The sequence below is a fragment of the Phragmites australis genome, chromosome 4 (genome assembly GCF_958298935.1).
Source record: "Phragmites australis chromosome 4, lpPhrAust1.1, whole genome shotgun sequence".
In the NCBI taxonomy this organism is placed as follows: Eukaryota; Viridiplantae; Streptophyta; class Magnoliopsida; order Poales; family Poaceae; genus Phragmites; species Phragmites australis.
In genome coordinates this window covers 5,514,550-5,539,567 of record NC_084924.1, presented here as the reverse complement: position 1 = coordinate 5,539,567, position 25,018 = coordinate 5,514,550, and the positions used below count along the sequence as shown (strand labels likewise).

Below are 25,018 nucleotides of genomic sequence, written 5' to 3'. Positions count from 1 at the left end.
TGCTAAAGTCTAAAGATGGTCAGAAGTGGAACATCATGTCATGAAAGGAATATTGGTTTTTTTTTTCCTTCAGCGTATGGAACAAATTGAAGTGTATGTGACTTGATGTTGTCTGCGTATTGGGTCTTTGTCGCGTTCTTGTGCAGTGGTGCTGTTGACTGGTAATCTTCAAGGATGGAAATTCCAGGCAGAAACCTTGGCGCTAATGGAAACTAGGCGAATTGGCGCGTCTACGCCGTGTCTGTTTTTTTGTTGCACTGAGCATGATAAAAGAAGACTAGAACAATTGGATTAACCATTTTTTGACACTTTAATATTTATTTATGAATTTATCAATATTTAACACATTTATTTAATTATGAAAAAAACGGCGGTACTTTCATGCATACATATAATTTTAGTATGTAGACGACAGTAATATGAACCTAACTAAATTTATTTCATATTTTTTTAGTTTTAGATATTTTTCTATGTATTTTAGATTATTTTTGCCAATTTATCAATATAACTATTATTCCTTTCGCTATTTTTTTTAATTTTTGGAAAAATTTTGTGTGTCTATATATATATATATGAATATGTATACATATATATGTATATACATATATACATACAGATACATATATGTATCCATGTATGTATATATGTACATATATATGGTTTCTATATAAACAGTAGCTACAATAATTTAACCTTTAGAATTACTCTAATTTTTTACTCTTTAATATATGTAATAGATGCGTTAAGATCTTATGGGTATTGTCTGATCTCAAATGGTATCGGTTTTGTAGAAGTTTGAGAGTCTGGGAGATGTTTGGTGTTAACAGGTGGCTCGGTTTCGTTTCAAAAAAAAACTGATGGCTCGGTTTCGCTCAAGCCTGCTCCGTGGATGTGCAACTGTGCAAGTGTTTAGGGTTGATATGAGCCGTCTAAAGAGCCGTCTCACAAAATTATGATCCTGTGGTATCTAAGTTTCATTTTAGACGTGTGATAATACGCAGAAGATACTGTGGTATGTACTTTTCTGGCTGATAGAGATGCTATGACTAGTGACAATACGCGAAGCATGTACAGTATTCAGTCAGCTCTAGCACAGGCATCAGATAATTCGCACGCTTCCCTTATCTTCTAGAAGACTGTGCATCTCGACACGCAATCTAGGAAGATTTGGGCGGCTTCTCCGTGCCGCGAAAAGCCGGCACGCCATACTCCCAGAAGCGTCAAGTCCCGAAACGTGCCGCCAGATGCCACCGATTAACCTGTAGATCCGACGGCTATGATGGATGCCTATTTTGTTTTAGATTGTAAAATTTTAATATAGTTTGTATAATTCGTAAAAACTTCTTCTCATAAGATTTTAAATTGTAGGATTTTATAATATAATTTGGTTCGCAGATGGTGAGAATTAATTTTTATATTGAGATTATTTTTTTATTTTTAGAACTAGAATCTATAATCACAATTAAAAAACAAACCGGACCTCACGCCACGACGAAAGGGTGGTCTGGACGGGCCTTACTGGGCCCGGTACAAAGCCCACAGCCCGCGCGGCCGCCACCGGACCACCAGCGGCGCCGCATAAAAGAGTCGCGTGCTGCGCCCGTGCCGCCCCGCCGTGCGGAACCCTAGTCAACCGGATCGCTGCGTCGCTCCCCACCTCCCCTCCCAATTCCTCGCTCGCGAGGCGCCTTCCTCGGTGAGCGGCTGCCCTGTCTACCCTTCTCTCACGTTCTCTAATCCCCTCGGTCTGATCCGACGAGCTCGGAATCCAAGGGGTTCTGATCTGTGCGCGTGTGCTGGTGTTGGTAGGGTTTTCGGTCGGGCTTGGGAGATGTCGGACTCGGAGGAGCACCACTTCGAGTCGAAGGCCGACGCCGGCGCTTCCAAGACCTACCCACAGCAGGCCGGAACCATCCGCAAGAACGGCCACATCGTCATCAAGAACCGCCCCTGCAAGGTCCGGATCCCTGTTTCCCTCTCTCCCTCTGTTTCGTTAGATTTAGTAGCTTGGATGTGCCCTGTGCAAGAGATATCCTGTCCTGCTCGTTTTGCTAAGGCCTGGAGTGCAAAAGGTCAGTGCTTGATGCTTTTGTGTCCTGCGTAATTTTTTTTTTTTTTGATAAGGTGTCCTGCTTAGTCTTAGGATGTGCAATTGTAGTTGCTATCTGTTGTGTGGTACTAATTATGTTCAGTTAGATGTGTTGGAACTAAGTGGTTAGTGTTAGGTCTGTTCGTTTCAGGTACCTTATAACTGTAAAATGTATTTTTTTTACCACCTGTGCTCAGATGTTTAGATGGGTTGTACTTCTGTATGTTCATCTTGTGGGATCTCAGCTGTTTTTCTTATGGTTCTGTTATGTACGAGAATTGTATTATTGGTTAATGTTTTTAGTAGTATCATATCATGATTAGCAGTTGCTATCGATGTGTGAACTGTAAAGTTCATGGGGTACGTATGTAGGATTTATGTCCCTGTGTCATTCTCTTAGCTCTGTCTGAATGATATATTTTGTCTGTAGTATAGTATTGATGGCCTCAAGTTGTTACAAGGTGTAGCTTTCTATGGTCATACTATATTTTGCTTTCATCTCATGCTCCATACATTTTATCGGTATCATTGATGTGGTAATTAGGAATCCATAATTGTGCATTTTTATCTATTAGTTCTTGCTCTATCTTCTCTTTGATGGGTGGTTTGTGCTGACTGGTTTCATCTCCTTCCATATTCATGTTAGGTTGTTGAGGTCTCCACTTCCAAGACAGGGAAGCATGGACATGCAAAATGCCACTTTGTGGCCATTGACATTTTCAATGGAAAGAAGCTTGAGGATATAGTGCCATCCTCTCACAACTGTGACGTAAGTGTAAACCATGTTCAGTATTGTTACTTCGGTTCTTACCATGCAAATTGAACATCTTTTTCCTGTACTGTGTAGGTCCCCCATGTCAACCGTACTGACTACCAGCTGATTGACATTTCTGAAGATGGATTTGTATGCTTCTTTTTTACTCTTCTCGTTTCCTGAAATCTGCTCATAATAATGGCTTAACTCTTTGTATGTGTTCTACACATTATGCAGGTCAGCCTGCTGACTGAAAGTGGAGGCACTAAGGATGATCTGAGGCTCCCTTCTGATGACGCACTGCTTACCCAGGTTAGAGAAGTCTGAATTACATTTGGTGGTCAGCTGTAGCTTGTGGCAAACTACTTTTCAGATTTCTAATTCCCGCTCTTTGCTAAGCGCAGATCAAGGATGGATTCAATGAGGGGAAGGATCTGATTGTGACTGTGATGTCTGCTATGGGTGAGGAGCAGATCTGCGCTCTGAAGGACATTGGCCCCAGGAACTAGAGCTGCATTGCCACTGCGCTGGTTATTTATCCGGTCGTTTATTAGGTTGGAGGTGGTGTGGTGTTAATGATATATAAGTGCTTGGTCGGGCTTAGCATGAGGCTTCTGGATTGCTGTTTACACCGAATGATTCGGAAGTACCTTTGCTATCTGTAATGTTCTTTTGAACCTAGTAGCTTTGGTACATCATGTTCGCAGTCATTTGAATCAGATGATAAGTGCGTTGTATGCAAGCCTGCATTGTTCATTTGTTCTGTTGATTACAGTTTTTGTGGTAGTAGCTGCGCAAACTGTGACCTGGTGCTGTATTGATCGTTGTTGACTACGTGAGCTACTGATTGCACAGTACGGTCGGCCTGCTCATGCTCATGAATGTTGCGGCTGTTCATCGCTCTTGCCTTAATCATGGTTGAAATGTTAGCTTTTGTAGACGACATTGGATACCCACTTGTAAGATTTCTTTGGTGGTTGGTATTTTCTTGCTTGTGTTGAGTCATTATAACTTCCAATTCACTGAGACTTGTTTGTTACTACGCTTCGTGACGGTGAAGAAACAAAGAGGGAAATGAGCGTAGACAACAAATGCGTAAAAGTTTAAGGTCGGATGAAGGAGTCTGCGTCTTCTACATCTTTAAAATTCAGATATCTACTGTATAAATTATGAGTTGATTTTTTGTCACATCTTCCGCCTATCTTGTAATCTAATAAAAACTTATAAAATTTAAATAATTTATCCGTTTTTCTATCAACTCTCATCTTACAATTTTTTTCGTCTCGTTATCAACTACGGATATAAGACATATTTTACTAATAAAAATAAAAAATAAGAGGAAAATAACAAGATAATCTTTTTTTCAGATCTCATTTAAAATTAAACTACAGCATTACTCCTATTATATTGATTTGATGACGCTTACCTGTATATACACATCCTCATACTTAAATTTATATTTAATATTACCATATTAAATATTTATATTTACTTTACAACACCGGGCACTTCAATGTTTGTTGTCCGCCTCTCGCACTTACGTAATGCCGATTGAGCAGACGTAATACGTTTCCTCGCTAAAGAGGCGTATTTTCAAGGTGATACAAAATAAAACAACGGGAACCGATAAGGCTTAGCAACTGAACCCTCGCGCTTCCCACTCAAACTCCATTCGCCATGGCGGAACCCCTCGTGGGCCTCCGGGTTGCCGCCCCCGCCGTCCCGCAGCCTCAAATCCGCGGCCGCCTTCTCCCCTCCCCCCGCCTCGTCCCGTTCCGGCGCGGCCGGATGCGCACCGCCCGCGCGACGGTAGCGGGGCCGCCGGAGATTGACCAGGATGAGGCGATGAGCATCGACAACCTGCGCCGGTTCTTCGACCTCAACGTCGGCAAGTGGAATGGCTGCTTCTACGTATGCTGCGCCGCCTCTTGATCTTCAATCCTTCCTGCAGTTCCCGATTTGTGATTTGGCTAAGTGTCGTGCGCGTGTGCATTTGCGCTTGTGTTTTGTTCAGCAATTCGACGCGCATGGGAGGGTGCTGCAGGGGATCAACACGCGCCTGTCCGTGAGCACGTATGGGGAGGACAACCTCATAAGCCTCCTGCAATCGTAATGCTCTCTCCCTTTGCTATTTACGATTCATGTTAAATCGTGTTCATTTAAATTTAATGAAGTTTTAAGCTTCTCTATGTGTATTTCTTGTTTATATGGGCGTTTTGACCAATCATGAATTACATTATTACAATGCTTTGGCTGTTTTCATCTGCCCTGGGGCCCTAAATGATGATTTTTTTTACATATTTGTGATTTGCAGGCTGTATATTAAGCAAGCTTCCTCTAATATATCAATTGTAGATGAGGAGGATTCTGAACCAGAGTGGGTGGAGTACAAAATCAAAGAGACAAACATGTTCACTGTGGACAAATATCAGCAGGTGCACTGAAATTTGTAGGCTTCTCATATTTTCTTATCCTTGTAAAATTCTGTACATCTGGGCTTAGTTAATGAGTGATATTGTTTAGTGTACAGATAGGATTCTTTCCAGAAGAGAAGGCATTTGCTCTGAGGTACCAGACCGCTGGAATGCTGGAGACCGTCCTTCGGGTTGGTGTGCTTGGGGAAGATGATACTGGTGAAGATTCACCCAAGTAAGTAATATTAGCTACAATCTTAGGAGCTTAGTGCATTTTGAAGCTCTTATCATGGTGTAACATATCTATTTTGCCTTCACCAGAAACTTGAAGATACCTTCTCGTAAGCCATCTATTGTATGTGAGAATTGTCTTCACTCCCTTGAAGGCAATGGTCGAGTGAGGGCTTTCCACATAATGGATCCAAAGGGAGTGCTCGACACACTTCTTGTTTTCCATGAAAAGCAGGGATCTATAGTACCACAGCCACTTATCTACTCTTCAGTTGATTCTGAGGTGAGTTCTTTTAAATAATCATTGCTGAAATCTTTGTGACAAACGATCTTATGACAGGGTCATCCTAAATCAGCCAATGTTTTATTCCTTTGTCACTAGAGTGCCAGCAGTGATAGGATAAATGCACTACTTGGAAGATGGGAGGGGCATTCTGTGACTAAGAGGAGCGGGGTGTATGGAGCAACCCTCACTGAGGCAGATACAGCAGTTGTCCTTGAAATGGACAGCAATGGCCAGCTGATTCAGGTTTGCTCTATAGTTTTGGTTTGATACACATATTTTCCACTTTGGACATACTCCCATTGTTTGAATCGTAAAGTTCCAACTAATATTTTTGGCAAAATGGACCTAATCAACTGTCCCTATATCCTTGCATGCATCAACACGCTTGTGCTCTTTCTTTATCTTAGTAAAATTTCTTATTTACAAGGACTACAAAAAAGTTTAATCGGACAAAGCTTATACCGCATGCCATCTTTTTTCAGTATCAAAAGTCACTTATAGAGAGAAAAAATGATCATTTTCAGTATTTCTACATTTTCTTCAACTAAATGTAAATATATTGTTACTTCTGTTCATAGGATACTATATCAATGAAATCCGGAACTAGCACTACAACAACGGTCAACTGGACAGGATCAGCAAATAACAACTTGCTTGAGTTTGATGGAGGATATGAAATAACATTGCTACCTGGTGGGATGTACATGGGATATCCATCAGACATCAGCAAATGTGTTGCCCAGTTAGATTCTTTTCATTTGGAGTTTTGTTGGATGGAATCGCCAGGAAAGAGGCAGCGGCTTGTGCGGACTTACGACTCAGCTGGTCTGGCTGTTTCGTCAACCTACTTTTTCGAGACCAAAGTATGAGTCACAACTTCCACTTCCAAAATGTATTCCGACGATTTTGTAAGTTTCCAGTAATCTCACTTATCAGTTTTGCTGTATGTTGCTCAGTACATGATAATTGAGTATATATTGACAGGAATCTTTGCCTATGCAAAACACAGAAATGAAGCAAGTGGCTCATTCATCTTTTTGCTTGATTCTACTATTTTGTTGCAAACACAGAAATGAAGCAAGTGGCTTATTCTTCTTTTTGCTCGAATTCTACTATTTTGTTGTATTCATCTCATTCCACTTGACCCCTTTTATACATGTTATGTGTGGGCGTAGATAGTAAGCTTTAAAATTTGGAGTTTTGCGCAGTTTGCCTGTCCCCTTTCAAGTGCCCAAATGCTACAATAATGTATTGATGATGACTGGATCGTGATCTGTATCTAAACTGATAATGCAAATTATGGCTAAAGTGCTAAACTGATAATGAAAATTATGGTCACGGCATGTCATTTAAATTTTCGTTCCAAGATATTGGGAGTCAGAAGTATTGGCTAAAATCAGGGAGCTCTGTCGGCCCTCTGAGAACATGTCTAAAAACTAGATGCTATAACACTACGTGAGAGATGGACCTAGTAAAAAGGTGGAACTTCCATGGTAACCAGACTTTTATAATATTGCACAGAAGTCATTGTATCCGTGTGTTTGAAGTTACCATCACAACATATTCTAAGGTTTATGAGCTATGAGCCTATGAATGAAAGAAACTTACATAGAAAGCAATTTACTTCTGTGGAGAAAAAACATCAATTTGTTTTTCCATGGATAGAAGCGAGTGTAAGGTAGTAATCCATATGCCAGAATCATAACTTATGCATTAGTCTCTTTGTACTGCTATTACTTTTACTATATTTTACTATTATTAGTTCATTTATTTTTATTGTTTTTTTCATCATCTTTTTAGTTGGATCTTATAGATTTCATCTCAGTCTACCTCAACTTGCTTGGGAGAAAGACTTTGTTGTTGTTGTTGTAGAGAAAAACATCAGTATTTGTACATCCAGAAACATTTTGCTCTATATCACAATCATCCTGTTTTTCTTTTGAATTCTGGCCAACTGGGGCAGATGGCCAGAAGTTGATTAAGAACTAGAGTTTAGGTTCTAACAAATTAATTCAAGTGTAAGTCTAATTTGGCCTCCAATTGCAGCAGCAGCCGCGGGAAAAGAGCTTATTGACAATGAGCTGGAGAAAGCTGCAGAATGTCACATAAATGTATATATTACATATATTGCCTTAATGGTTGTAAATATACTTTGCTAACAGTTTGAATAAAGCCTGTAACATTATAAAAAAACAATTGTGACCAGGATGATATTGTATATAATGCCGAAGCGTTTCATAGGCTGAAGTTGAAAGCGATAATGACGTTGTATAGCGCGTGCAAAACAAAGAAGGGGAAATCTTCTTCTGCTACCCAAGTTACGGCGGTGTTTGGATGAGGGGGACTGCTTCCGGTATTTTTTAGAATCTTATCTTATATTTACTAATTGGAGGCTCCTTTTGTGCCTCCACATTAATCCTAGAAAAATTCTATAAATTCTCATAAAAAAGTAAAATATCCGACCGTCGAATTGATTGATTGACTAACTGTAACCATAGATCAACAACCAGAAGAAACAAAAGATTAAAAAACAAATCAGAGTCCAACTCTAAGACTACTTCCTTCCTGATCTTTCCTTCTTTTTTTTTTAGATATCCTTTGTCTAACAAGGTTACGTTAGCAAACTCCAACTTAGTTACGTTAGCAATAAACACACTTTTCCAAATCAATTAAAATATACCAATTAAATATACGTGTAATCAGATATTACAAAATTAAAACAACAAAACGCAAACATATTACGGATTATCACATAAAAGTAATATCAAAGAATTTATAATGTATCTTAAAAAAATAATATGAGATACGGTGACAATATTAAAAATAATAATAATTTCAAAAAAATCAAGAAACAAATAAAAATCAATTTGCATAACACATAAAATGAAAATTATAAATTAGATCTATTCACAAATAATAAATATGATTTCAATATTATGAATAAAAATTACATTTATATTTTATATTCTAATATTTAAATATAAATAGCTGATGTATCTTAGCATACAATTATTATTAACACAAATATCTAAAATTCAGTTGTATGTTAAATTTCTAGCCTGTGCAATCGCACAGGTTGATGCGCTAGTTCAGTTCAAATTTAAATGAATTCTCTGAGATTTGGATCGGAATCCCTATATTTAAACAAGTCCTAAGAGTCTTTACAGCTTGGAAGATGGAACCAATGGGGAGCCTTGGTCAACGTTGCTAGCTGGTAATGTGTGCAACGATGCAGCTGACTTTTGAATTGTGTCTCGTTGGTAGGCAACCGAAGGCGAGACGGGTTACAGGCTTCGGAGTTCAGACGGACAATCCTTCAACAGCAGAGCGCACTGCGCTGCATTGCGTTGCGTAGACGTAGCTCTCTCTCGGTCGGCGGCTGTCCCTGTCGTTGTCACGCTGTCTTCCTCCGCTTGTCCAGAGAAGCAAGAAAGGTCACGACAATGGACGATCGGCGGCGCGGCGACGCCATGCGCCAGCGGCCGTTCACGTCTGCCCAGGAGAGGGTATTCGACGGCGGAGGCAGCAGCAGCGTCCCCGGGCCGGCGTTTGGCGGTGACTTTGATCAGGGATCCTATATGGCGCTTCTTAGCGCCGGTGTCAACCCCCAGCCACCGCCGACGCAGTGGGCCGTCGAGGAGGTGACCGCGGCGCCTCCCAATAACGTGACACCTCAATTCTTGGTAAAGTCGACCTCCTCCTCCTCTTCTCATTTTGGCATTCTCATTGCAAGTCAATCAGATGGAGAGGTTCAGTGTTGTACTGTCGTTACAAGCTTTCTTTGGAAGTTAATTCTTGCCTTTGGAGGTTAATTTTTGGAAGTTTCTCTTGAATTTGAGTCCGCTTTATGTCGCGCTACACTTGGTCAAAGAACTATACCATGTATTTTGTAAATATGTTGTTGATTCCTACACTCTTATATACCCTATGCGTATGTTTCACCGTTCTTGATTCTAGAGAGCACAATGCTTTAGTGTTCCATTCTGGCTAGTAGGGATTGATTTCCCATCGTTCGTTGGAGTTCTCTAAAGGATCAACCGGCGATACAGCAGGCTGCAGTTGACAAAATACTTGGCCAGGAACTATCAGCTTTGCACGTTGTGGCACAAGATTTTTAATACAAACAAATTAAAAGCTCGATTTCAGGTACTAAGTACAAACTTAGGGACTAATCACATAGCATATGCTGCATCTTTGCTATATACTGCAGCTATCGTATGTACAAGTGCTATTCCGTGTTAATTCTAGATTTTTTTTCCTTTGAAAGATCGCTAATTTTAGATTTTGGGTCATCACAAGTTGACAACCAGACTGCACTTTCCACACCATGCATGCAGGCTAACTACGCGCCGCCGCCGTCCTACCATCATCCCACCTCGTTCGCCGCACTGCCGCTCGGCGGCAGAATGGATTACCCACCGTACCTTCAGGCAGGCCCGCCGCCGCAATGGTCTACGCGAGCGACGCCGGCTCCCTCCCTGCCGCCGCCCAACTTCGCCGTCCTCCTCCCCAGGTCTCTACACGACCAGGACATGCATCCGCGCGCCGCCGCGTTCTTCGGCGGCGGCAGCTCGCAGTCGCATGCGCCGGCACCGGCGGCGGCGATCGAGCAGCCGGCGAAGGACGGGTACAGCTGGCGCAAGTACGGGCAGAAGCAGCTCAAGGACGCCGAGTCGCCGCGGAGCTACTACAAGTGCACGAGGGACGGCTGCCCCGTCAAGAAGGTCGTGGAGCGCTCCTTCGACGGGTTTATCACGGAGATCACCTACAAGGGCCGCCACAACCACCCGCGCCCCCAGGAACGCGGCAGCGCCGGCGCGGCGTGCGGTGGCGACGATGTCGGGATCGCCGGCGCCGAGGTGGACGTGCACGAGCCGAGCGACGACGACACGCTTCATGAGGACGATGGCGACGGGGGTCGTGACATGTGAGTTATGCTATGCATGCATGCATGCATGGTCCCACTGTTACCTGGTGCACGGCGCCAAAATGTGAAACGTGATAAGCTGCCGACTGACTGTCTGGTCAGGGGCGCCGACGGCGAGGCCGGACAAAGGGTGGTGAAGAAACCCAAGATCATCCTACAAACCCCGAGCGAGGTCGATCTCCTGGACGACGGCTACAGGTGGCGCAAGTACGGGCAGAAAGTAGTCAAGGGCAACCCCCGTCCTAGGTAATATTTGAGTTTTTTACCACCTGCACTTGACTCGAACACTGGATCGATGAACCTGACAGGACACGATCTGAATGCATGCCATGCCCTGCACGGACCATTCCCAGTTTTGAGTCCTTACCTGGCTGGTGCTCAGTTACAAGTTCATTTTTAGTTGGAATTGTGATGGCGCTCAGTAGCCTATCGCCTGCAGGAGCTACTACAAGTGCACCGCGGACAAATGCAACGTGCGCAAGCAGATCGAGAGGGCGTTGACCGATCCCAGGTGCGTCCTGACGACATACACCGGCCGGCACAACCACGACCCACCGGGCCGGGGAGCGCCAGCCGCCGCCGCGGCAGGCGGCTCTTCCGCCGATCACCCGACGCCTTCGGTCATGAACTCGACCGGGGGAAGTGGGGCGTTTCAGCAAATCGGTGGTGCTCGGCAGCTGAAAGAGGAGAGCTAGGCGAGATGATGGATGCTTTTTTGTGGAGTGTGGTTTTGTGCGTGTGAATAACAGAGGCTGGAGCATTTATTCTTTTGGGCAGGTGTTTCTGCCGGCTAATTGTTGATCATATTTTAGTAGATTTCAGCTGTTTCAAAGGAGCTGACATTTCATTTTTTTTTTTTTGGCTATTGATATTGATCTGTGCTGCATGATATGTATATTCATTTGTTGTTTTCCTTACATGTTTAATGTGAAGATATCACTTGGACAGCTGAAAAATGGGAGCTTTTCTTCCGTCCTTGGAAATATACCAAGAGGTACCAAAATTATAACTTAGTTTGGTAACTGAGATACCTCTCAAGTTATAATCAGTGACACCTCTTGGTGCCTCTCTAAAGATGGTAAAAAAGCTCAAAAATGGAGGTTAAGGAGTTTTTATATATATCTTGACTGCAGAGTGCTCCCTTTTTTCTCTCCCTTTTTTTGGGGCAATGAACAAGTATTTACACGAATCTGTATCTATACAACAATCTGCACAAACTTGAGTTAGTTCCTACAACTATCTGCCGATCTATACAACAACATCTCGATAAAATCTACGACACTTTCTTTTTCTTTTCCTGAAAGTTAGTGCCTGGCAGTGACATGACAAATTTACTCATCAGGTGCCGTTATCAGCGTCGGTATTTGCCCGTTGTCGGTAAAGTCGATCTTGTTCGGCCTCATGCAGCACAGCACATGCTCAGGCAGCTCCTCAGCATATAAAATAAATTCCCAAAAAATCTGGAAAATTTTCCAAAAATCTGAAAATATTTACTAATATTCTTCTTATATGATGGAGTGTTTTTTAAAATTATTTTCAACCCTATGTTATATGGTGAAAAAATGAGTTCCTTTCTAATACTCCATTTATATGTATTTTTATAATTTCATGTGATATTGTTCTTTTAACTCTATTTGAATTCAAACATATAAAAACCTAGGGCTGAAAATAATTTTAGAAATGAGTCCATCATATAAGAAGAATATTAGTAAATTTTTTTTAGATTTTTAGGAATTTATCTGATGCCCTAACAATTTCGAGAAGTTATAAAGTACCATTTTTTAAGAGAATTTTAGTTTAAATTATACACATGCTTTCTATGAATCCAATTAAAATGGGTTGCACATAGATTATGAAACATGTATAAAAAATTTAGGATTTTTGAAATAACAGAATATCACTGTTTTAAACAGAAGAGACAAGAAGAGAAAATTTAGCGGCTAAATATGTTCACTATGGAACAGTAGCCTAACTTCCCCTCTCAGTGGCTGCAAGTACTTACCGCCCTCTCAACCATCTATTTTTAAATTTTTTCATCCAAATTATATTTATTTAATTTTTTAAGTTAGAAAATGTAAAAATAAAAAACTCTTTGCTTTCTTGCGTGCACCGACTCACCACCGTCCGCCCCAGCCGCACTCATAATTGAACCAAAACCGTTAGCCTAGTGAGTGCTCCACCTATTTTTGTTGTAATCAAACCGACCTTACAAAGGCCACGCGACGACGGCCCACCCACGATGCGCCTCACGATTTGTTTTAATCAAAAAATTGTAAATATATTTTCATTTTGAATGTTTACAAATCTAGACAGGAGACAAGTTTAAAAATAAAAAAATAATTACGTTCCAATACATAAAAGACATTATCAAAATAGCTATAAAAATTCTAATTTCTTTTAATGACAGAGATAAACCTATCATCTAGCTCTCCAAAAGATTTAGATAAAAATATGAATTGTCCAATGAGAAAAAAAAGACAATTTTCTTTTAAAAACTGTATTTTTTCTTATTACACATGTAATTGTTTAGGCTGAAATTTTTAGAGAAACTACATCATATAATTTTTTATGACTATTAAGATAATATTTTAAATTTTAAGAACATTAAAGTATAATATTTTTTATTTTCAAACATGCTACCCTTCTAGTGAGTGACAATATGGATATAAAATTTCTATCTTTTAGATTATTAGGTCGACCAAAAATAAAAAAATAAAGATTCACTCTCACCTTATTACGTTAAGAAAAAATAAATAGTAATCTAGAACTACACATTAAATACTCACTTAATCCTATGAGTCAATATTAATAATTTTTAGCATATATATTTGCAATTTTTGTTTTAAAAAAGTATAACAATAAAAAAGTTCCGCGCCTAGCAGCTTCCCGCGCTCGCCGCGCGCGGTCCCAAAAAAATTCCCCAATTCCAGGTCGCCGTTCGCCGTTCCCCTCCCACCCACTCCCCGCCTCTCATCTCACCGCCTAGGGTTCCGACGCCTTCCTCGCCGCCGCCGCCCCGCCTCCTCCTCCTCCGCCGCCCCGCCTCCTCCTCCTCCGCGATGTCGCAGCCCGTCACCCCACGCCGCACCACCCGCTCCTCCGCCGGCTCCGCGATGTCGTCTCCCCGTCATCCCCTGCCAAATCCAGACCCAAACCCTCGCAGAGACGCCAGCTACTCGGCGCCGCCCCCGCAAAGGAGGAGGGGGAGGAAGTGGAGGAGAAGTGGTCCATCGACGCGCTCCTGGAGGCGTTGCCCGGGCGCCGCGTGCAGGCGACGGACCTCCTCCGTCTCCTTGCGCCCGCGCCAGCGCTCCCGTTGCTCCTCCACGGGGGCGCCGCCACAGGCAAGACGCGCGCGCTCCTCCTCGCGCTCCGCCACGTCCGCCCCCGCCCGCGCGTCGCCTACGCCGCTCTCCGCTCCCTCCCATCCCCTCGCGCACTCTTCGCCTCCCTGCTGTCCCAGCTCAGCCCTTCGTCGCCGTCGTCCTCCGCTTCCTCTCGCCAGCGCGTCCCCGACAAGCCCTCGGACTTTATCGCCGCCCTCCGCGACGCCGTTGTTGGCATCTCCGCCCAGGGCGAGGCCGTGTATCTAATATTCGATAACTTGGAGGTTGTTAGGAGCTGGGACAAGGGCGGCCAGCTTCTCGCCCTCCTCCTCCGCCTCCACGATCTCCTCCGGTTGCCACAGGTCGTGTTCGTCTACGTAAGCAGTGCAACGCCTGATGCGTACTACTCCATGACTGGCTCTGTTGAGCCGAATCACATCTACTTCTCGGATTACACAGTGGACGAGGTCCGCAACATTATAATGCGAGGCCATCCCAATCCGACGCTGTACTCATCGTTCCTGAGGTAAGGGACATGGTAGTTGTCCTGGATTTATGTTAATTTGATCCTTGGTCGAATTGGATGGGGATTTGGCATGGTATGTTGATGCCTCAACAGCTCGGTTAGATACTGAATCGTGCTAATTTTATTCATTCTCTCGATGCTTGGCAGTGTGTCGCTGAAGCCATTATTCCGGGTAACAAGGAGGGTAGATGAACTGGCAGCCGCACTGGAGCCACTTTTCAGAAAATACTATGAGCCACTGGGGGATTTGAAGGCAGTTCCGAATGAGGGCACTAAGAGGAAGTTGTTTGAACATATACAGCCACATTTGGCTGTTGCTTTGAATGAGACATTCAGTGTTCCCATGAGGGCTTCAGCGGAAGAATACAAGGACAACAGTTCTGGTGTGAAGGCCAGTGCTAAAAGGCAGTACGACATTAGAGATAGTTTGTTGACTGAATTGGAGTTCCACATGTCTGTTTCTGCTAAATACCTACTATTGTCTGCCTTCCTGGCTTCAAGGAACCCGGCCACTCTTGATGCAGCTTTGTTTGATTCAACTGGAGGGTCAGATACCCGTAAACGCAAGAGAAAGTATGCCACCCTGATATCATCACTCGACTTACCCAAAGTCTATTTATCTTATTAGATGCTTACATTACTGTTCTTTGATGTGGAGCTCTCAAGCTTCAGTGGCTATGAAGGACACCATGGTTGAAGAGATGCTTATGAAAGGCCCTGGTACATTACCTCTTGAGAGGCTTTTGGCTATATTTCAGTGCATTACCTCAGTGTCAGAAGATGCTCTCAGTGATGTTGAATGTCCTGAAACTGCGATGAATGGAAGTGGAATGGCTGGCTTGATGTCAGATGTTCTTTTGCAATTGTCAACACTGTGCAATTCTAATTTCCTCTCTAAAAGCCGGAGCTGCCCACTAGAAGGCTCAGCTAGATATCGGTCCAATGTTGATGAAGATTTAGCTCTCAAGGTGAACACCTCGTAACATTCAGCTGTAAAATTTACGGTACATTTACACTGTCTGGTTAGGTACTCTTGTACTATGACCTATGACATTCATTTTATGAATTCATTCCTATATTATTTGCAGGTCGCCAGGAGTGTCAGTTTTCCCCTCTCAAAGTATATCTAAAGAAGATAGCATTTAAATTCTCAGTCTAGGTTGTAATGACTGGTATTGTTGACTTTAGATTTCAGCTGCCTGAGACCTATCTAGTTGCCTTTATTGTAGAGCATCAAGGGACAAGGCAAGCGCTAGATGCTTTATGTTCTTTAGTTTCTTGACTTTCTTCAATTATGTTGCTTGTTCAGAATTGAGTATGGTACTCAATCCTGAATTTACTGTCAACTGAACATTTCTGAGCTTCATTTGAGTGCCTCAGAAGTAGGCTACTTGTGCCTGAGAAAAGAAAAGAAAAACCATCAGCAACTGAAGGTTACAATGTTTGATTAGATTGCTAGATGTTCTTTTCGTCTCAATCTGAATGTAATGACATCAGCATGATAACTGTTTTTGTGTAACACCATAATTCAGATGTGAAAGATCAGTTCCACTTTGTACAATGTCATTGTATTGATCATTCAAGTCAGTATTAATTCTGTGGATAACCATCCTCTGCCCGATCTCACCATTTGAACTTCCAGTGCTATTCTTACAGAACTGCTAAGATTGCGTTGGGTTGTTGAGGTATCGTCCCTGTCATTTTAAGTACATTTTAGTCTTTTGGACTATTATGCCTTTGTCTTTGCTTTATTTGAAACTAAAAGATTATGCTTTTAATAGTAAATCAATTCATTGTACAAATATTTGGAAGTTCTAATTGTTACACACTTACACGTCTTAATTAGTCAACTGAGCTGCTTGGTTGCATCCCTAACTGGATGATTGTTTTTGTGAATAATTAAGTGAGACATCAATTCAAGGTGTACATCAGTGATGCCAAGCTACCTCTTTTTTGCCAGCTCATTGTGCCATTTGCAGGCTGATGGTTTATACTAGTGTGAGCTAACTCTCCGAGTCTCCTGTCTATTTCATTTTGCGACTATCTGGTTTGGAGTTGAACAGTGCAGATGACCGGGCTCCTTGATTTACTGTTCATATCATCGTTCTGTTCAAGTTGAATAGTAGACAATCATGAGGCACAATCTTTTCCTTGTAAGTTGTTCACTCTTGTGAAATATTATTGCACAATCTATTTCAAATGTAGGTCATATATACATATATTTTTCACAGCGTTGTTGTGAAAACCAACTGTAAGCAATTCATTAAATGCTAATACTGTAGCAACATATTACTAAATATGGAAAATATATCTTGCCTCGTGACGAGTTTTGACTACCTGACTGAACAGCATGACGCGACATATCACCATGATTCTAAATGGCGCTTACTACCTAAGAGATTGCGATGGCTGACGTCACAGTTGATTGCATTAGGATGAACATTTTAGGTCCAACATTTTGTAGTGGTACTACAGGATATAACGATGTAACTTGTTCTATTTCTGGTTAGTTGCACTTGCATATGCATGTCTGTATAGCAGTATAGCATAAATGCAATCACATAGTGCACGTTTCGCAATTGTCCTACATTGTCTTGTCATCATTTTCTACACTGAGAAGATTTGGAACTAGTATTAAGTTACGTGGATGAGGGAATTACTTTACTTCCAAAAGTGAAATAATCATAACAGAATCTTATGTCACAGTTTTGTTTACAAACAGTTTGACAATATTCTCAAATTCATAAAATACACCCTTAATCATACAACACAATAACTAGATAATCAAGTTGAAACAAAAGCAATGTATGTCTTTCTGTCAGGAGCCTGTACCATTTTTTCTGACTGTACCATATCAAGGCAAAGTTCCTTCTATGAAGCTAGTAGATATTTCTCCATGGCACTGAACAACAAAATACGATCACGCCTTAATACCATTGCAGATTTTGATGATACCATGATATCTTCATCTTCCTTGAACTGACGTGATTGCACTGCTAGGTGTCTCCTTGTCATCAAAGCCTGACACATTTAAGCTCTTCATTGGGGTCCCATTGCTGGTTCCATCAACAACATCACCCTTTTCTTGAAGTTGCAAGGCAAATTCAAGTTTCCATAAGACGTCTCCCATTGATGGGCGGTCAACTCCATAGTCAGCAAGGCATTTCTCAGCAGCCTCAGCAAACATCTCAAGCGAATCAGACCTGATTTGTCCTGCAATGTTAGGATCAATAATTTTGTTAAGCTCTCCCTTGCGGTACCATGTAAGGGCCCACTCTGCGAGGTTCACCTGGTCTCTTGGAAGTGCTGGATTGATGGCTGGCCTTGCACACAGCACTTCAAAGAGTACCACCCCGAAAGAGTATACATCAGACTTCTCCGTTAGCTGTTGACGTCTGAAGTACTCTGGATCAAGATAGCCAAAGCTTCCTTTGACAGCAGTGCTGACATGTGTTTGCTCAAGGGATGGAGCAGCTTTTGATAGGCCAAAATCAGCAACCTTGGCCACAAAATTTTCATCCAGGAGAATGTTGGTAGTCTTGACATCACGGTGAATTATGCCCTGAGCTGCACCTGTATGAAGATAATGCAGGCCTTTGGCCGCCCCAATGCTAATTTCTAAGCGCTGCTTCCAAGAAAGAGGCTTCAGGTTTGTACCACCATAGAGATGATCCCTTAATGGACCATTTGACATGAACTCATAAACCAGGATCATCTCGTTATTCTCATCACAGCAACCAATGAGTGGGACCAGATGGCGGTGACGAAGCTTTGACAACATTTGAATTTCAGTCAGGAATTCGTTCATACCTTGGTCAGAAGATGGATTGCCTCGCTTGATAGCCAGCTTCGTCCCATCCTCAAGGAGACCAAGATAAACTTTTCCGAAGCCACCAACACCAATAACAGCCTTTTCTTCAAAGTTTTTTGTAGCTTTCTGAATTTCAATGAAGGTGAAGTAGCGGCCCAACCCGTAAGCACTGGATGCAAACAGGCTCGAAAAACCACTCTTGGTCCTTGTGGAGCCAAAACGATTTCTGGAGAGCCTACTGCAGCTGCTCATGAAGCTGGATTGGCTGGAGTTGAGTGGAAGGAACCAAGAATGGAAGCTGTTTGCCTTCTGCCATTCTGGTCTGCGGTTTCGCCTGCAGCACATCACTATGGCCAATGCAGCTGCAATCACTGCCAAAGCAAGACCTATGGCTGTTAGTGTCCTCTTACCAAGTTGTGAGCTTGTTTTTGGTGAAAATTGGCCATCTAAACTGTTTGCTTGGTTGCTTATCTTTATGACTTCAAGTCCATTAAGGATGGCATCAGTGTTGCCAGAGTCGGTTGTACTTGGGCCAACCTGCACCACAAGGGTGGAGTTGATGATGTTCGATGAGTCGACGGTGAAGTCCTTGTAGTAGGCTACCGCAAGCCCCATTGTCAAGCTCGAGAGGTCAAGATTGGAGACACCCATCATGCCATTAATGTAGACATTGAAGTAGAGGCTATTGAGTGCCTTGCTTATAATATCGCAGAAATGTAGGCGGACAAGGTACTTGAATCCTGGCTCTGCCTCCATTATCCAAGTTATGTTGAATCTTGCTTGCGAGGTATTTGTGGAGGCTGTCTGCTGTGCTGTTGAGTAGATGTTTGCTGGAGCAATGAGTGGTGTGACAGTCTTGTCATCAGGGTACTTAATGGTTCTAGGAGGAACCCAAGCCGCCTTTGCTGCTGCCTCAAGCTTCAAAAAGGGTGCATCTGGTAGCCAGGTCCTGCCTAGTGTGTCATTGAAGGATGTCACGAGTGCACCCCCCATGTTCAGCCGGTAGACTACCTGCAACGCATTGTTGGAGATGTCAAATTGTTCTTGGGGAGCCATTCCGTTGGTGGTATTTGGAATTAGGCCGGGTGGTGCTGAGACAACCTCAATAGCATTGATGAATGCTATTGAATCCTTCTTTGGGGTGAAAATGATCTTCAAGGTGTCTCCCTGTGTTGCGACAATATACTCCCTAAGGACAGGTTTAGGGGGACTGGCTATGAAGGAGAAGTCATGGAGAAGGACCATGTTGTCAGTGAACACAGAGAATGTAGCTGTGGTGAGGTTGTATTGGTTGTCAGGGATAGGTAAGAAGTAGAGGCGGATCCAATGGCGACCAGGCTGGGAGATGAAAAAGCTATAAGTTGAGACGTCAGAGAAAACTCTTGCAGAAAGGTAGAGTAGGGATAATGGTGAAGCAGCAGTCAGAGAGCTGTTAGCAGTGATCTTGATGTCCATTGGGGTGGACAGAAAAGATGTCGACTCTGGATCAGAGCGGAATTTCCTGCCATCATCAAGCTGCACAGCACCAGGTGCCCCACAGCTGATGAAGTAGTTATCTTGAGGTACGAACCGATCCTTCTGTGATGCAGTTGCATTGGTGGTGGCTATACGAGTGATGGCAAGGATGATGAACACTAGTACTCTCTTCCACTCAACCATGCTTCTATTGCTTCTGGTCATCTTTGTCGATGTTGGCATCAGAAGCACCAGCATGTAGCAAAAACTTATTGGTGGGCTCTCATGGGAGAAGTGCTCTCAGGCTTTGACGAGGAGAGGGAAAGGATGCAGGGATGCATGAGGTCTTTGGTTGGTTTTTGGAGGGAATGGATTGATTACTAAGAGGGATAAGGTATTGGTTGGATGCACGTCCAGAGATCAGGTTGCAACCTAAACTGTTTTTCTAAAAAAAAAGAGGTCCTAAATATCATGTTGAATGAATTACTTGTTATCATCTTTAATGTTCTTTTCAGAGCTCCTACACTGAAATGATGTGGATGCCTTAATGTTCTTTGAAAGGGAATCTGCAGGCTAATCGCTGCGAAGTACAATAGTCAGTCTGGAATCATTCAAGCAGAGAGCTGTCTTGTTATTGTACTCTTTATTTTTCTTAAGTATAGCTGTATCATGCTGGTTTATTCAAGTAGGTTAAGATTTTGAATATTTTAGATCTTTTTTTCGCAAGGATTTGTTGTAGGATAGTAACGGAAGAACTAATTAATCTAATTATCAATTGATCTTGGTTGTTACCCAGCTAATATCTTAAATAATTGCAACTCAAATCGGCACTCACATCTAATTATCAATTTTGCTTGCGTATCTTTATCCCTTTGGATTTGGTTTAATCTCAGAAGCTTTTGTAGTCTGTCAGTCCAGGAATCAAACTAACACTTGCCGTGCAATGCCTCGTATGATATCGTCATTCACTTTGTTCCATATCATGCAGACATATTAAGTTATTGGGTATCTGATTGTTCAGGAGTATTTGGCATTCTGTTCTAGTCCTTTGTAGGTGCTGAATAAGAGACGTGAGGGCACCTTGTGACCTTGGTCCAAATAATGTCCGATTTCGTATCAGACAGCTGCAGTTGTAGATCATGTAAGTGGCTCTCCATACCTCTGTTTGACAAGCTGATAGTGGGATACCAATAACTCTAGCTGCTATAAGCCGTGTATTGTATTTCTTCGTGGGCAAGGAACGCGAACCATTTGATTGTTTAGTCAAAGTCTTACGTACCAGCATAATTTGTGATCATGTTTTAAATAATGGAATGGAAGTGTGATCATTGTTTAGTCAAAGTCTTAAAGGGTGCACGTCTGTAGTTTGACCGTCCACCTTACGAGTCTCTGCCATTGCTTTGTAGAGCCATGGCAGACTCAATCTAGGTCCCTTGTTTTCCTGATAAGGGCCTTCTACAGCTGCTGGACCACAAAGGGAGGCCCACTAGTAGTTGTGCCAGTGCCATGGTATTTCTCTTTGTTGTTTAGTTTTTTCATAAAAGCCATTCCTGATTAGACCATCTTCAGCAGCTACTCTAAAATTTTATAATCTAAAATATTATTATAGTATCCCTTATCACTATTATATCATCTATTATTTCATCTATCTCCAGCAAAAACTATATATCTTATCCACTATCTTCTCTCTCCTATATTAAATGGTTTTTTCTCCAACCGCTATAGCAGCATCGTTTTTTATATGTTCCTGTTGCAACGGCTATTGAATGGCATGGTAAAATTTGGTGAGACGTTTATTAATTTTATTTATTTGGATTTTTTTTTCCGAAGGGACTGTTGTACTACAAATTTGGTCAATCGTTTAATTCAAAGGTACCAATTTTGTTGGCATGAATTTTTTGAGCGTACAATTTTTTCTCGACAACTGCAACTACGTAGTCACAAATGATTACTTCCAACGTACGAAATGGACGATGCTGCCACTGCAATTTTGCTTGTAGAGGAAGGTCACTTGTCTTGCAGCGGAAGCCTCACGACTAGTGGCTTCCAGGGGAAGGAAGTGTTGTGGCTTCCATCACAAGGCTCAGCATCTCACTATATACATATGAGACTGGGGTACTCACATATATGCAAGGTAGCCAAATGGATTCTCGTTTTACCTGGAAGCAATGCTTGTGAGAGCTGTGTTTCTCCTCCAACGACTCTTCCGATGAGGAAGATGATATGTTCTTAGAGACTCTGAGCGCCTAGCAAGTGGAGTCGGAGGCATCCTAGCAGTGACCTTGGGGCGGTTCAGTGATTGGTCGCCAGCGTATCCACTGTTATCGGCTGGAGGGCCATATTAGGTTGTACAACGACTACTTCGCTGATCCTCCGTATACCCCCGACTACATTTTTCATCACCGGTAATATTGTAAACAGAAACTCCCTTGTGTAAGTGTTATATACTGATGTATGTGTGAGATGCCTAATGATCGTTGTTGGTGCAGGTTCAGGATGAAACGTAACCTTTTCCTCAAGATCGTGCAGGTGGTTGAAGAGCATGACCCGTGGTTCCAACAGAGGAGGAACGCTGCAAGCGAGCTAGGGCTGTCCGTGTTGCAAAAAGTGACTTCGGCGTTCCGTATGCTAGCATACGATGCTCTTGCCAATTCTCTAGATGAGTGCCTCCGGCTAGGGAAGAGCACCATCATTGAGAGCATGAGGCGTTTTGTTCGTGCCATCATTGAGGTGTTCGGCGATGAGTACCTCCGTTTTCCGAACGATGAGGACACTACTCGTTTGCTGCTATCCACAAGCGAAGAGGGTTTCCTGGGATGCTGGGAAGCATTGATTGTATGCATTGGTGGTGGAAGAACTGTCCGACGGTGTGGTCGGGTTCTTTTATCGGCGGTGGCGTCGTAGGACCTGTGGATTTGGCATGCCTTTTTTGGCATGCTGGGTTCTCTGAATGACATTAACGCTCTGCACTGGTCACATCTCCTTGACGACCTTGCCGCAGGCGAAGCCCCAAAAGTACAATACTCCATTAATGGGCACCATTACACCATGGGGTACTACCTTGCAGACAACATCTATCCGAATGGGCCACGTTCGTGAAGCCCATACAATCTCCAATTGGGAGGAAGTGGCAACACTTCGTGCTTCAGCAGGCGGCAGCACGGAAGGATGTGGAGCGTGCCTTCGGAGTACTGCAGTCCCGATTGCCCATAGTCCGAGGGGCTACGAGGTTATGGGATCAGAAAACCCTTAACAACATCATGACCGCCTGCATTATCATGCACAACATGATAATCGAAGATGAGAGATTAGATGAGGAAGTCGAACACGTGTACGAGGGTGCTGGTGAGGATGTACAGCCATCGCACGACCTAACCCCCCTCCCCCATTGCTAGCATTCAGCCAACAGTATGGTGCTATAAGAAGCAGGCAGGGTCATCAACACCTCCGTGATGACCTTGGTGAACACCTTTGGCAGATCCACGGAGGAGAGTAGTATCAGTCTCTTCTAGTTCTATGTTAATATGTTTAGCACTATATCCTATGCAAGTATGTATTATGTGTAGTATGTCCTATGTTAGTGCGTATTGGAGTAGAATATTGTAGTAAGCTCGATTTTTATCATGTAAACATGTTAGCAAATGAAAAAAAAAACGCTCAAGCCAAGCTACACCTTTGCTGAAAATTTGTCCCCGTGAGGAGAATGAGGGCTCAACAACCTAAATTGGCAAAGCAACGTTCAACATAACATAATACAATTGTAGTTGTCCAGCAAATGAAGGTCCATACAGGTTTCGCTCAACCAAATTCACAATCTAGATCACAAATTAGACGGATGGCCCAGACGTGGTGCGCCTAGCTGCAATAATGCTCTGCCTGAGGCTTTTTAGTATGCCTTCTAGTCCTCATCCATTTGGGAATGATCCATGTTCACTATGAGCATCTTCTGATTTACCTTTTCCATTTGCATACGCTCCTCCTCAAACCTGAGCCTCTGACGCTCCACATTCATCATCTCAGCAAACCTCTCTACCCTATCCTTCTCAATCCTTTCTTTCAACGAGAACTGGCGGTCAAATATCTCCTTCATGGGGGCAGAAAGCTGACTTTGACGAGGAAGAACCGCCATCAATCTCCTTCGAGCGAGTGCGGTCAGGTAGCCGTTTAGGACATGGAATGGCAACGAAAGCAGGGGCATCCCCAGCTTTTGCTCCGGAGAAGACTCGACGTGCTGCGTCGAGGCGGGGCTGCCAGCGATGGAGGTCTTCTGCTTCTTGCGCGAGGACTCCGATTGCCACTTGGGATGATGCCGCAACTCCCTCCAACAAGGCAGCAACGTGAACTCTTTGTGCTCCACGGCCTGGAACATCTTGCATGCCTCCACGATCTGCCACCAGTAACCATTTTCATCATGACAATATCATAAAATAGCAAGACTTATAAATCACTTCGAAAAAACAGCAACATGTATAAATCAATTCTGCACCATACCGACTCGCCCTCGATCATCCCACTTCTCCTAGAATGCAGGGCCCTAGCATAGTGGGTGCAAAACTTCTGTACCATACCATTGATGAACGTCCATCTCCCCTGCAACGACTTCTTATTGCGGGTAGAAGGGAAGTCTTTGTTGTCGTGGAAGTATGTCTCGATCCTCTGCCAGAAAGCCCCTAAACTCTGGTTGTTCCCCACCACGGGGTCCATGCTCATATTCAGCCATGAGGACACAAGTAGTAGGTCACCCTTCATGGTGTAACTTTGTCCACAGCCACCGCCACCGCCAGCCGCTATCTCTCCCGGTGACTCTTGGGACTGCACCTCTTCCAAAGGAGGTTGTGTGCCGATAATGCCATCGTCGTCACCATGAAGGAAGTCGGCGTACTCCATAGAGTCCCTGCACACTAGCAAATAAGCACTAAAATACAACAAGTATTGATTAGCATGAACATGCTTTTCTTCCTGTGAATCAGAAAGGCTTGCACCAAATATCATATCCAACATTCTTGAAAAAATATAGACAGTTCACACTTTTTCATAACATAAATAGGAGACACTTGATAATTTAAATCACATTACGCCAAACGTCATAACGGAAGTACCAGAGGTCACGACCAATAACTAGAGGTTAACCATAAACATATAGGAACCGACTACCTCGAATCGATAAATCCCGAACAACTAAGTAATAACCCTACCCGA

The 25,018-nt window shown here is 43.0% G+C and overlaps 5 protein-coding genes and 1 pseudogene across 9 annotated transcripts; 4 read left to right on the top strand and 2 right to left on the bottom strand.

Moving 5' to 3' along the window:
- The first annotated feature begins 1,540 nt into the window (after window positions 1-1,540).
- Window positions 1,541-3,599, top strand: LOC133915401 (eukaryotic translation initiation factor 5A-like). Its single transcript, XM_062358547.1, has 6 exons — window positions 1,541-1,696; window positions 1,810-1,957; window positions 2,736-2,858; window positions 2,937-2,993; window positions 3,081-3,155; window positions 3,248-3,599. Exons 2-6 carry the CDS (start codon window positions 1,832-1,834, stop codon window positions 3,350-3,352), a joined length of 486 nt encoding a protein of 161 aa, XP_062214531.1. The 5' UTR covers window positions 1,541-1,696; window positions 1,810-1,831; the 3' UTR covers window positions 3,353-3,599.
- An 856-nt stretch (window positions 3,600-4,455) lies between these two features.
- LOC133915399 (uncharacterized) lies at window positions 4,456-7,977 on the top strand. 5 transcript variants are annotated; one of them, XM_062358541.1, is made up of 8 exons: window positions 4,456-4,754; window positions 4,858-4,952; window positions 5,158-5,278; window positions 5,374-5,492; window positions 5,579-5,771; window positions 5,871-6,017; window positions 6,353-6,637; window positions 7,824-7,977. In XM_062358541.1, the coding sequence occupies exons 1-8, from the start codon at window positions 4,521-4,523 to the stop codon at window positions 7,881-7,883; spliced, it is 1,254 nt and encodes a 417-aa protein (XP_062214525.1). In that variant the 5' UTR covers window positions 4,456-4,520; the 3' UTR covers window positions 7,884-7,977. The 5 variants fall into 5 exon arrangements, with proteins under 5 accessions (XP_062214525.1, XP_062214524.1, XP_062214528.1 ...); XM_062358540.1 differs by having other exon boundaries at window positions 7,821-7,977; XM_062358544.1 differs by having other exon boundaries at window positions 4,457-4,754; window positions 6,353-6,682.
- A 27-nt stretch (window positions 7,978-8,004) lies between these two features.
- LOC133915398 (probable WRKY transcription factor 58) lies at window positions 8,005-11,633 on the top strand. The gene is made up of 5 exons (XM_062358539.1): window positions 8,005-8,127; window positions 9,039-9,457; window positions 10,112-10,701; window positions 10,804-10,947; window positions 11,141-11,633. The coding sequence occupies exons 1-5, from the start codon at window positions 8,109-8,111 to the stop codon at window positions 11,394-11,396; spliced, it is 1,428 nt and encodes a 475-aa protein (XP_062214523.1). The 5' UTR covers window positions 8,005-8,108; the 3' UTR covers window positions 11,397-11,633.
- Window positions 11,634-13,744: 2,111 nt separating this feature from the next.
- Window positions 13,745-15,692, top strand: LOC133915397 (origin of replication complex subunit 5-like; annotated as a pseudogene).
- Window positions 15,693-17,518: 1,826 nt separating this feature from the next.
- On the bottom strand, window positions 17,519-20,207 carry LOC133914038 (probable receptor-like protein kinase At5g61350). Its single transcript, XM_062357197.1, has one exon. The coding sequence runs from the start codon at window positions 20,075-20,077 to the stop codon at window positions 17,519-17,521; it is 2,559 nt and encodes an 852-aa protein (XP_062213181.1). The 5' UTR covers window positions 20,078-20,207.
- Window positions 20,208-23,717: 3,510 nt separating this feature from the next.
- On the bottom strand, window positions 23,718-24,706 carry LOC133914037 (glutathione S-transferase T3-like). The gene is made up of 2 exons (XM_062357196.1): window positions 24,311-24,706; window positions 23,718-24,206 (listed from the first exon to the last, which is right to left on the bottom strand). Exons 1-2 carry the CDS (start codon window positions 24,704-24,706, stop codon window positions 23,718-23,720), a joined length of 885 nt encoding a protein of 294 aa, XP_062213180.1.
- Window positions 24,707-25,018: the final 312 nt, after the last annotated feature.

Excerpts from the sequence above, each read along its gene's own strand:
- LOC133915399 (XM_062358540.1), top strand. The coding sequence starts at position 4,521 with ATGGCGGAACCCCTCGTGGGCCTCCGGGTTGCCGCCCCCGCCGTCCCG. Across the intron at positions 5,493-5,578 it reads ACTGGTGAAGATTCACCCAA|AAACTTGAAGATACCTTCTC; the intron begins GTAAGTAATATT and ends TGCCTTCACCAG. Across the intron at positions 6,018-6,352 it reads GCAATGGCCAGCTGATTCAG|GATACTATATCAATGAAATC; the intron begins GTTTGCTCTATA and ends TTCTGTTCATAG.
- LOC133914038 (XM_062357197.1), bottom strand. The coding sequence starts at position 20,077 with ATGCTGGTGCTTCTGATGCCAACATCGACAAAGATGACCAGAAGCAAT.
- LOC133915398 (XM_062358539.1), top strand. Across the intron at positions 9,458-10,111 it reads ACGTGACACCTCAATTCTTG|GCTAACTACGCGCCGCCGCC; the intron begins GTAAAGTCGACC and ends CCATGCATGCAG. Across the intron at positions 10,702-10,803 it reads GGCGACGGGGGTCGTGACAT|GGGCGCCGACGGCGAGGCCG; the intron begins GTGAGTTATGCT and ends CTGTCTGGTCAG.
- LOC133914037 (XM_062357196.1), bottom strand. The coding sequence starts at position 24,706 with ATGGAGTACGCCGACTTCCTTCATGGTGACGACGATGGCATTATCGGC. Across the intron at positions 24,207-24,310 it reads GGATGATCGAGGGCGAGTCG|ATCGTGGAGGCATGCAAGAT; the intron begins GTATGGTGCAGA and ends TACTGGTGGCAG.
- LOC133915401 (XM_062358547.1), top strand. The coding sequence starts at position 1,832 with ATGTCGGACTCGGAGGAGCACCACTTCGAGTCGAAGGCCGACGCCGGC. Across the intron at positions 2,859-2,936 it reads CATCCTCTCACAACTGTGAC|GTCCCCCATGTCAACCGTAC; the intron begins GTAAGTGTAAAC and ends TGTACTGTGTAG. Across the intron at positions 3,156-3,247 it reads ATGACGCACTGCTTACCCAG|ATCAAGGATGGATTCAATGA; the intron begins GTTAGAGAAGTC and ends TGCTAAGCGCAG.